Genomic DNA, 12,439 nt, shown 5'->3' with positions numbered 1-12,439 from the left:
GTTTTTTTGTTTTGGTTTGGTTTTGCTGTGCAGAAGCTCTTTAGTTTAATTAGATCCCATTTGTCTATTTTGGCTTTTGTTGCCATTGCTTTTGGTGTTTTAGTCATGAAGCCCTTGCCTATGTCCTGAATGGTATTGCCTGGGTTTTCTGCTAGGGTTTTTATGGTGTTAGATCTTATGTTTAAATCTTTAATCCATCTGGAGTTAATTTTTGTATAAGGTGTAAGGAAGGGGTCCAATTTCAATTTTCTGTATATGGCATCAGTTTTCCCAACACCATTTATTACATAGGTAATCCTTTCCCCATTGCTTGTTCTTGTCAGGTTTTTCAAAGATCAGATGGTTGTAGATGTGTGCTGTTATTTCTGAGGTCTCTATTCTGTTCCATTGGTCTGTATATCTGTTTTGGTACCAGTACCCTGCTGTTTTTCTTACTGTAGCCTTGTAGTGTAGTTTGAAGTCAGGTAGCGTGATGCCTCCAGCTTTGTTCTTTTTGCCTAGGATTGTCTTGGCTAGGTGGGCTCTTTTTTGGTTCCATATGAAATTTAAAGTAGTTTTTTCCAATTCTGTGAAGAAGGTCAATGGTAGCTTGATGGGGATAGCATTGAATCTATAAATTATTTTGGGGCAATATGGCCATTTTGATGATATTGAGTCTATCCATGAGCATGGATTGTTTCTCCATTTGTTTGTGTCCTCTCTTATTTCCTTGAGCAGTGGTTTGTAGTTTTCCTTGAAGAGGTCCTTCACATCCCTTGTTATTGTATTCCTAGGTATTTTATTATCTTTGTAGCAATTGTGAATGGAAGTTCACTCATGATTTGGCTCTCTGTTAGTGTATAGGAATGCTTGTGATTTTTGCACATTGATTTTGTCTCCTGAGACTTTGCTGAAGTTGCTTATCAGCCTAGGGAGATTTTAGGCTGAGATGATGTGGTTTTCTAAACATACAATCATGTCATCTGTAGACAGAGACAGTTTGACTTCCTCTTTTCCTAATACCTTCTATTTATTTCTTTTTTCTTTCTCTTGCCTGATTGCCCTGGCCAGAATTCTGAATACTATGTTGATTAGGAGTGGAGAGAGAGGGCATTCTTGTGCCAGTTTTCAAAGGGAATGCTTTCTGTTTCTGCCCATTCAGTATGATATTGGCTGTGGGTTTGTCATAAATAGCTCTTATTATTTTGAGATACGTTCCATCAGTACCTAGTTTATTGAGAGTTTTTAGCATGAAGTTGTGTTGAATTTTGTCAAAGGCCTTTTCTGCATCTATTGAGATAATCGTGGGTTTTGTTATTGGTTCTGCTTATGTCATGGATTACGTTTATTGATTTCCGTATGTTGAACCAGCCTTGCATCCCAGGAATGAGGCCTACTTGCTCGTAATGGATAAGCTTTTTGATGTGCTGCTAGATTTGGTTTGCCAGTATTTTACTGAGGATTTTCGCATCAATGTTCATTAGGGATATTGGCCTGAGTTTTTTTGTTGTTGTTGTGTGTCTGCCGGGTTTTGGTATGAGGATGATGCTGGCCCCATAAAATCAGTTAGGGAGGAGTCCCTCTTTCTCTATTGTTTGAAATAGTTTCAGAAGAAATGCTACCAGCTCCTCTTTGTACCTCTGATAGAATTGGGCTGCAAATCCATCTGGTCCTGGGCTTGCTTTGTTTGGTAGGCTATTAATTACTGCCTCAATTTTAGAACTTGTTATTGGTTTATTCAGGGATTTGACTTCTTCCTAGTTCAGTCTTGGGAGGGTCTATGTGTCCAGGAATTTATCCATTTCTTCTAGATTTTCTAGTTTATTTGCATAAAGGTATTTATAGTATTCTCTGGCGATAGTTTTTATTTCAACACAGTATACTTCTAAATCATAAACTATACTTCTTTTTTGTCTAGGACATTTGCAGACAAACTGGCAGGGCAAATTATACTATTTTAGGTAGCTTTTTATACTGGGATCTTGACTTACTCAGGTTCTCTTTCTCTGTAAGTGGAGTATCTGGCCAGAATGAATTAGAACAGCACTTTTGTGGCTTGTACATGAACACTCATTTTCATTTCTTGGACTCTGAGCCTCAATTTCTCATTCAAGTGGAGAAAGCATAACACAAGAATATGGTGAATACTATTTTTCATCTCATCAATGGAGAAGTAAAAACTATTGTATCTAATTTCTCCAAAAACACAGGAAAATACTGCACTTTGAATAGTATTTTGTAGAATATTTTAGTTACTTTCTCAATGGTATATATTTTAAAAGCTTAGACCGTATTATAAATTCATGGCTTTGCCACAGATTCTTAGGTTCAGTTACCTTTCTAATTGAACCAATTAACAAAACAAAATACACATTCAAATGAAACATGTATCTGAACCATTTAGGAATAATTAAAATTATAGATCAGGTTTTCTTTCACTGATCACAAATCTTGGTAATGCTTTTGTGGTTCTCATTTCCGGGCTCACTTTGGTGTGTTTATTAAAGCACAGTATTGTCAGATCACAGGGAGTATCTCATTTTCATTTTCATATCTCCAATTCTAAAGGGGATTAAATTATCCAATTAAGCTGTTAATTAAAAAGACTCCTACAGAATAAACTGCAGGTTACCAATGGCATTTTCAATTTCCATTGTCCTGTGCTCAAAAGCAATTTTATAAATTGAGAAGAGCTCAAAGTTACTGCCCCATACTTCACTTTATAAGGTGTGGCTGGGAATGCTCCCCGAGAGCTAAACCCATTTGCTCTTCATTCTGGGCACACAGCTAGACTACATGTCTCAGCCTCCCCTACAGTTTTAGATTTGGCCAATGGAATATGAGCAGAAGTAATGCGGACAACATTCAGGACAATCCCAAATCTTCCACTCAATATCTTCCATGGCCTTTTTCCCTCCACTGGCTTCTTACAGATGACCATACATTCAATCATGTGTTGAAAATGGCAGAACCATAATATGGAAGGAGTCTGGGTCTCTGAGTCACCGGTTAGAGGAGAAAAACTCAGTGATCATTAATACCCATTATGTATGTAATGAAAACAAGAAATAAACTGGGTTAAGCCATTGAGATTATCTGTTTCTACAGCTAGTGTGATCTTAATAAAGAAAGCAAGTGAACTTGAGGCACATGCAAATATATTAAACCTAACTGGAAACAGCCTCTTGCAAATTTTGATCAGGTCCACTTAGATACATATTTTAAAACCTAAGCAAACTCATTACCTCTTGGTTCTCATAAAATTACATAGACCACAGCAAGAAAAATTCTACACTTCTTGCCTTCTTTGTCCCAAAGCTCCTCCTTCCAGTCCACATCCCAAAGATCACTCATAAACACTCATTTATATGCATCTTTCCTTGTGCCACTACCGTATACACAAAAATTCTCATTTCGTGGATCAGCTGGGAAAGTAGAATAAACTCTCCAAGAGGGGCACAAACAGGCCATAATCAGCTACTTATTACCCACAACCTCTGTGTCATCTGATGTCCATTTCCTGTACATGATGATATGATCTACTACACAGATGGGCTGACCTAGGATACTGCAAACTAGTACTTTTCCAGATCTTTGAACATATCAGTGCCAGAATAATCAACAGGGGACTCAATCCGCACTCTCAGCATAACCCTAAAAGACACCACAGAGAAATCAATATAAATTATATTATATGCCTCTGGATTTGTTTGAACTCAAGGAGGTAGTCGGGCTTGCAGAGTCCCATACTACTCATTGTCTAAGGGTCACCAGGCACTTCTAGTTCTCTGAAAGTGCACTGGGTAAAGAGGCTCCAGTAGCATGAGGGCAGCCATCCTAGAGGGCACAGCCAATTAGAAACAAAAGCAGACCGAAGATGAGGTAAGGGCACCCAGTAAAAGGAATTTGCTGGAATCTCCATAGAGAAAACACCAGTAGTATCCAACAGACAAAAGTTGAATAATTCTCTGTGTTTCACATCACAACATGAAGTATTTATATATCATTATCACTCAGTAGGGTAATTGAAACAGTTTATATATTCCCATCTCCCATGTTAGACTAGACTGTTCACTGAGGCCCAGACAGTGTATATTATCCACCTAAATATAGCTAGTTTGGTGATTTAAATATAATGGGTGCTCAGTTACTGTGTGCTGAATGAATGACTAGAAACTAACTGGATCATTAAAGAATGATAACACAGATTCTTTGATTTGATAGTAACAGTGATGTTCACTGTCACTTTTGTGAGATCAGCCCTGTCCCCTATCATCGTTGATAATTTCTTCAGAGGCATCTCTTTTTCTCTATAGAAATATTATTACAAAGGCAGTAAACCACATCTGCTGACTTATATTCTGGAAGAAAATATAATGACAACCTCGTAAATACTTTCTTGTCTATGAAGAAAATTACTGCATTCAAATCCCACTTTTCTAAGCCAAGAAAGCTAGTATAGTACAGTTATTGTACACTGTTTTTGGCAAATGTTGTCTAAAACAGGACAAAATATGTTAATAGATCTAACACATTTTAATATTTTTAAAAAAGAAACAAAGCCTTCAACCAACTTTTTATTGTACTTAAAGTGACTGTTCCATTGTTTCATAAGTAGGAGAAGAAAATACAACCAGTCTCACAATAACCATTTAGATATAAAATGCAGAATCCAAGAATACCCTTCTTCAAACCAGAGGGACACCGTCACTGGTGAAGAGAATATTGTTGTATGAAGTAATCGTATATTCTTCCATAATTTAATATGCAACTGAGGCCTTATGTTAAATGTATCCAGGAAGAAGCCTATCAAATGTTAAGTGATTACAGAAATACTGATTGAATAAATGTATTTAGAAATGGGATAACCTAAGGGATGGAGGTTAATCCACAGGTCAGTAGACCAAAGGCCAAAGACTGCCTTTCCTTCCTGTGGGATACTTGACAAGAAATTTCAGGCTTCTCCACTTCTCTGGCACAAGCATAATCTGTCTGGCAAGCCATAGCTCCTAGCTGCTGCTTAGTGATGCTCCAGGGCTAAATAAGATAAAATTTATGTGCTATGCTTTAAGCTCCATTGAGGCAAGGCACTAAATAAACTTCAGGATAATTTATGAATCCTATGTTTGCATTAGTTATGTCCAAGTCCATCGCATAAAATGAATAAATGAGAACAGGAGGCCAATGACGAGCACTTGGTGAAAGGCTCAGTACACTTTGGGCAATGGTGATGAGCCCAAATAAAATCACTTTATACCTAGAAAATTTTTTACTAATCTAGGAGATTTTCACACACACACAAAAAAGACCTAACTAACTCCTTCCAATGCCCAGACAATAGTTCACTGGCAGAACATCTGGTGTGTGAATAAGAGAACTGGAGCCCTAGTCTGAGATCCAACATCTAATTTCCTTTTAATTTACCATAATTATTTTTGTAAAACTTTATGGCTCTACTCCAATGAATGTGCTTAGCAAGGATTGCCAAAATCCTGTCTTCTCTTCAGAGCCACATCCATAGGCCAGCTTCTTCCTACTTTTTTCTTTCTCTTCCAGTTGCATTTTACCTTTCTCTTTCTGCCAGTTAATCAGTGTCTGTTTATCTTAGCAATCTGTATCCAAGAGAAAGGACAATGAGAATGTGATTGGAAGAGTTAAACATAAGCATATATTTGGAAATTCAGTCCTTCTAATTGTTCTAGCTAGTAGTGATGATTTGGTATTGCTGCTTTTCGTTTGTTGTTTTGTTTTAGTTTGTTTTAGTAATGGACAGCCTATCTGCAATTTTTGGTATAACTGAATTACAGCAATTAAAGTTAATCAGGATAAGAAAACCTTCTCATCTAGAAACTGTGAGGGCCCCAACTAATCACCAACCAGTTTTGCTAAACCAACAAACAACTTAATGTCTATTTCTGAAGCCATAATTCTATGCTTTTATCAAACACTTTCTCTGACCTGCAGGAATGTGTTTGTTTTTTTTTTTTTGAGTTTATAAAGGAAATCTAGAAGAGAAACACTATTCATATTAGCATAATAAACCTCAGCTGGTTTTAAACACCCAAGTGCAGGAATAAAACAAAGAGAATCTCATGTGTCTAAACCAAGGCAGAATCCTTCCTCCAGAGAAGACACGTACATTTCCAGCACCCCTAACCTAATACTGCTTGTTTTTAGAAATACAAGCTAAGGTCACATGAAGCCAGGTTAAGAGGAGGAAAAGGTAGCTGCCCTTCACAAGTTTATCCATTCAGAGAGGAAGAAGTCAAGGTGAAAATTGCTCTCCTCTGACTAATGCAGTATAATTGTTTCCTCATGATGGTGCCCCTCCATTTTTCTCCCTTCAGATGTTCCCATGGCTACAAAAGGACATGGCACACACTTATATATTTTTAAAAAATCGCAAATGACAGGGATACACAATGGCTTCCTGTGGTTAATCTGAATTTGTCATTTTGCTTCAGAGATTTTCCAATTGGCCCACTTAACCCAGTAGCTTATGTATAACGAATAATGTAAAGGGAATGCAGGGATGCCTATTTTAAGAAACCAGAAATGCCAGGTAACAACTTTAAGGCCATTACAATTTTATCCTACACACACACACTCTCTCTCTTTCTCGCTCACTGATAAGAAACAAAGTGGTTCACTTGTCAGAATAATATATGACTTGAAGAGTAACAATTATGTTTATTTGGACTATGCAGGTAATTTTAAGTTGAATCAATAAATTCTAAAATGTCATCTAGAAATTTTTCAAAAAGGTTTTTTTGAAAGAGAGGTAACATTAAGCTGAAACAGAAGGGCTCTTTTCTCCTCAATGCAATGTTTGTTTGTTTTTTTGCACTAAAGGGAAATGAAAGTCATATGTTCCTAATGGGGAAATCAGAAAATTCTTTTCTCAAATCTGCTCATTTCAGAACCAGGACAATGCACACATAGGAAGGTTATGAAACCAACAAGAATTAGGCTTTTAAAAAAGTATCTGGCACATGGGCAATCAATGCAGTTCATACAGATGAGACAAAATTTTATCTCCTAGTTTCCCTGCTGTTATGTAACGAGGAGGTTTTACTTATTCTGGGACCTAAAGATACATCTTCATTCCCTTTTTTCTATTTAATAAACTCAAATCCTTTACCTAGTAGCCTTTCTGCCAGCTTTGTTCATGCTAACTTGAACGGGGCAATCTGCTACATCAGATGCAAGCTGTAAGACACGTTTTTGTTCCAATAAACTCCAAAGCTAAAGGTAAGAACTTCATCAAAAATTGCAAAATGGAGATCAAACATATTTCTCATTTAACTACCTTAGAGTTGAGAAATGTTGTATAATTACTGTCCATAAAATCTTGCACTGCATTCCACAGAACAGCAAGACCTCCCAGGTATTCATGCACATGTCTTCATCATTGAGATGTTACAAGTTTAATAGATTGAACTTTAAACAAAGCTACAGATTGAAATGGTATGTACCCCATAACTGTGGCTAACACATTAAAATGGACAATAGCAACAATTAAGCAGATAGCATTTTAACAAAAGTAGCCTAGAGATTTTTGTTGGTTTGGTTTTCTAAAGAAACATACATGGTTCATTCTTGTATTCCATTTTATAAGCCCTACAGCTTTGAACAGATACTGTCTAGATCCAAGCAGGTCATCTACCCAATAATGAAAATGCACTGCAACTGAAAGTCTTCAGGCCTAAAGCAATGGGCGATGACGGCTCAGTGCAGCCTCCGCTGGCACTGTGCAACTGTCTCAGGATGCCATAAACCAGTGTCACAGCTACCAGAGTCGGCAGGAGTCCATGTCTCTGTTCATTGTTGAATTGGGTGGACAGTTAAAAGCTTTCTGGAATTCTTCGAAGTTACTAATTGCACCATTCACCCTGAAAAAAGATACGTCAAAGCATGTGTCATGTGATTCTTGCACATGAACAGGTTCTGTATAAAACTGTAGCAGAATATTGCTAAAAAGAATGCTGGCATTCTTGCGATCTGTTTACAGGCAGAGAACTGAAGCCCAAAATAATTAAGTACATTTCCAAAAAGATTAACAGACTAGAACCAGCATCTCCTGAATGCCAAGCAAATGCTCCTATTACTCTTCCAACAGTCTTCAAATTCTTATAAAACTGTATCATCACCAATACTTAGTTTTTCTAACTAACTTTTAAAAAACTTTAATTCTTTATGGAAAGTATGACATAAAGTACACAAAATATTAAATGTAGAACTTGTGGGGTTTTTGTGTGTATATGCCCATATTACTTTCTGCCAGATCAAGACATTCCAGCACCCAGAAGGCTCCCACCTGTCCCAGACCAACAGCATCTCCAAAGATAACCAATATTCTGACCTCTATTGCCATAGCCTTGCCTGATTTTGAACTTCATGTGAATGGAATCCATAGTATGTACTGTTTGGTCTTTGACTTTTTTCACCAAATGTAAATGTCTGTAAGAGTCATCCATGATGTTGCATTTCCAGCTATTTTTTAAAAATTCATTCGCTCTACAAAAACATTTTCTCAGAATTAGTGTTAGGTATGGAGACTCATAGTTGCCCAGAATTTGATTAATGCATGGTATCTAGTTATTACTGACAAGTAATTCTTCACTGGAGTTAGTTCCAATATAACACATTCTTATAGGTTTCCAACTACAGTGAAGAGTGGATTCCTACTCAGCACTTTGCCTGTAGCTGCCTTTTGGAAGTGGTATTATCATTGTGTGATTTCTGCTGCACTCAAAATTTACAGTTACTGCAGACATCAGTAACAAGCCAGCAAAAAAAAAAAAAAAACTCCCCCTTCATCTATTTCTTACTCAGCTTCATGTTCAAAGGGTTGACTTAGCATTCTCAGTCTATGACTATTTCTTCCCTAATGACTTTGTTATCTACGGGCATTTGAATAAATGTAATGGACTGTATCCAAAAAATCCTTATAACCTCTTGTGTTTTAGCTGAATATATGGGTAGGGATGCATATTTCATAGTGTGATTCACCCTAGGCAAGTGTTAAAGATAGAATATAGCTGATAATTAGTAAGCATACACTGTGAAATTCAACATTAGAGGCAACTAGTTAAGTTTTCAGAAACTTATTTCCTTTAACTATCTGTTGAGTAATTAATCTACTGTGTGGTTTCATCTACACCATTTGTCAGTGGAAACACATTTTAGTCCATTAGAGACCGTCAGCCTTCATGACAGTTTAGCCCAGTGGGGGAGAAATTTCCAACACAATGATTAGATTTTTATGCTAGTGGGTAATTTATAGTCAATTTCTGAAGCAATTCTAAGGCAAAATCTTAGGAATAAGATTTTAAGAGAAATTTTAGATGGCTTTCTTGCAGTATGCTAATGACTTATTTAAACATTAAATATAAAGATATCCAGATATAATGTCCTAAACAAAGAGTGAATACACATAAATTATTATGGTTTCTTGGATTTCTAATGACACTTCTCTTTCCCCTAATATAGAAAATTTCTCTCAACCTACAGGAGCTACTACAGAGTGCGTAATATTAAATTTTATTTGTACTCAATGTTTTATACATTCTGACAAGACTGTAATTTATAATCCTTTTCCCTTTTTATATAAGCAACTGTTTCAAAATATGATCCAAACTGAAAGTCAAAATGTAGACTCTGTAACTCTAGATACAAATTATAATTGCTAAACAATACCATATATCCTCCTTTGTGTTCAGAGCTATTAGAAAGAGGGCATTCATTCATGTTTGATGGTTGACTGTGTGAAAGAACAAGAGGTATTAAAGGGGATATTCTTTAAAACAAAATAAACCAGAGCTCTAGGTGGTTTTAAGGCAGAGTACATCAGATATCATCCTTTCCTAAGACAATAAAGGCTATTTTTTTTGGACCAAAAAAGCAACCATTTGAATACTTCAGTTTACTGAGATTCTTTCAAAAACTATAGGATAACAAATGGGATTTAATACTAAAGCTATGATTTGGATTCCAAATTACCTTTGGAGTGCTGTACAGTCTCATGGGCCCCTGATGTAGCAGCAGACTAGAGATATGTACAAGTACCCACCTGCAGAAATTCAGTTGAGAGACTGCTGACTAAACCAGCTTACTACTAATGAAAGAAAAGATACTTAGTTTCTGTGTGGCCAGATAAGTTTTTGGCTGCAAAATGGAAATCATACAGTTCACAACATGGGATTTTTTTAGCTCACCTATCTGGTAGAGCCCTTGGATGGCTGGGTGGGGGAGGAAGTGGGGAGATGCACAGGTAATAACTGCCGTCACCCATTTACCTAAACTGAGGGGGGCTGTGAGCACCAATTTGGACTTGTTCTCGGGCAGCTTCTGGTCTGTAGGAATTGCACCTCACCTAGAAGAGAAACGCATGGCAACAAATGAACTTCCATTCCAATTATGTATTTTCTACTGTCTTAACTGCTCCAAATTATACTAAAGAATAATTTTAGATTCAATGGATGACAAACAGTTTTAGTAGATCAAATAAAATCGTCATCAGTAACAACATCTATTATTCTGATCCCCAGAGTAGAAGAAGGTTTTATCAGTGTGAATAATTTCACTATTTGAGTACATTAGAAAGGTTTCCAGACAAGTGCTTTAAATGAAGAGAATTGTATATGTGCCTAGGAATTGATCAGTGTAGTCATTCAATGAATTTAATGTTTGAAATAGTCCTCCTCAAATTTCACCATAGTCATTCAAATCAATAAAATGAACCAGCCACCCATTATTGAGGATGGTGATGAGAATTAGTAGTCTGCCCCCCTAAGCGCCTTGCTTGCTTCACCCTAGTCTAGGCCTCGGATTCTCCATCTCCTTTGAAGTTGGGCATGGCTAGAATGCTTGCCTCTGGCCTGTGAAGTATGAGCAGAAGCGTTAAAAACCTAACCGAAGTTTTAAGAGACTTAAGATGCTACATAAATGGCCAGTGCACATTTCTTTTCCACTCCTGTGGTATCCGTGGAACCACATGTCAAGAAATAGACTCTAAAACCAGAGTCTGGCTCTAACTCAGGTTGGAGTGCAATCGCAGCTCACTGAAACCTCCAACTCCTGGCTTCAAGCAGTTCTCCTGCCTCAGCCTCCCAAGCAGCTGGGATTACATGTGCATGCAACTACGCCCAGCTAGTTTTTGTATTTTTTTAGTAGAGTCGGGGTTTTACCATGTTAGCCAGGGTGGTCTCGAACTCCTGACCTCAGGTGATCCACCCACCTTGGCCTCCCAAAGTGCTGGGATTACAGGCATGAGCCACCACCCCTAGCCCAAAACCCAAGTTCTTGAGTTAAAAACTAAAAGAGCCACACTGCTGATTCATGTTAGACACGGAGAGTAAACAAGAAATAAACTTCTGTTGTGTTGCTTCTGCAACGTAACCTATTTTATCCTGACTTGCCATGTGACTTGAGATACGATATGGTCTTAAAGGATGAATTGTACCAGAACACATAAATATGGAAAAAATATTCTAAGTGGAGGGGGAAATGGGAACAAAGATTTGGTTGAGAGGAAACAGAACAAGACATTCAGCTAGGCGGCATATATGGTGCGTAACAGGCTGCAGGGGGAGAGGAAGGACAGTGTCAGATTTCTGAAGTCCTGAGCAATTGGCCAGAGTGTTTAAACTATAGTTAAAAGTCATTCTTGAGCAGGGACATAATAAAATCCAGATTTTTAAAAGATTTATCTGGTAGGGGTGTATAGTAGGAGGAAGAAATTAGAGACTAGTTAGATTATTTATAGATACCAGGAAGTTTCTTAGTGGATATCCACTTAATAAGTAGAAAATAGAATGGAAAGAAGAGAAGGATTAGAAGAATATCTGAGAAAAATGACAGGTCACAGCAACTACAGGAATATGGAAAGCAGGAAAGGTCATACAATGCTGTTGCTTTTGATGAAGATAAACCACCAGTCACAGTGGTTCTGAATTTGACTTTAAAGGTGTTTTGTAATGTGATTCCTTAATTTCCTCAGAAGCTAGCTAATGTGAAGTAGTTTCTGGCATTTGATTTTACCTCATTTCTTATGTCATTTCTTCTTATAGTCTTACATTATAATATAGTATTGTCTTTGCTTCATATATCACTTAAGAGACTTCTGAAAACACATTATAGCTGCTACTGTTTTCTTAGTACCTTCCCAGGAGGGAAAGTAATTTTACTCCTTAGAAGCAGACTTACTTTAAAGTGTAAAAGATTGAAAATCTCCTCATTCTGTCAGTGGGAAAAACTCCAAGATAAATTTCTCACTAGTGACATAAAATAGCTTTCCACTTTCTCTTCAGTTTAAAATAAATCAGAAATAGTTTGGTATTATATCTGGAAACATTTCAAAATTATAAGTAACATCGCTATCAATTAGTTTATTTTATCTACAAAGAAATATTGTGGACTAAGATGTAAATGGTAAGAACTGATAGATCACTGTACTTTG

The 12,439-nt window shown here is 37.0% G+C and overlaps 1 protein-coding gene across 1 annotated transcript in view; it reads right to left on the bottom strand.

Moving 5' to 3' along the window:
- Positions 1–4,546: 4,546 nt before the first annotated feature.
- The window catches only part of PHEX (phosphate regulating endopeptidase X-linked), a 230,315-nt gene continuing 222,422 nt past the window's right edge, over positions 4,547–12,439 (bottom strand). The window contains exons 21-22 of the mRNA XM_078362509.1: positions 10,278–10,354; positions 4,547–7,871 (exon numbers count right to left, since the gene is read on the bottom strand). Coding sequence (XP_078218635.1) covers positions 7,769–7,871; positions 10,278–10,354 — 180 coding nt within the window. The 3' untranslated portion in view covers positions 4,547–7,768. The remainder of the gene's footprint in view (positions 7,872–10,277; positions 10,355–12,439) is intronic.

Source organism: Callithrix jacchus, chromosome X, assembly GCF_049354715.1.
Source record: "Callithrix jacchus isolate 240 chromosome X, calJac240_pri, whole genome shotgun sequence".
NCBI lineage: Eukaryota > Metazoa > Chordata > Mammalia > Primates > Cebidae > Callithrix > Callithrix jacchus.
Note: the sequence above shows the minus strand (reverse complement) of the source record. Positions and strands in the feature narration are given on the sequence as shown.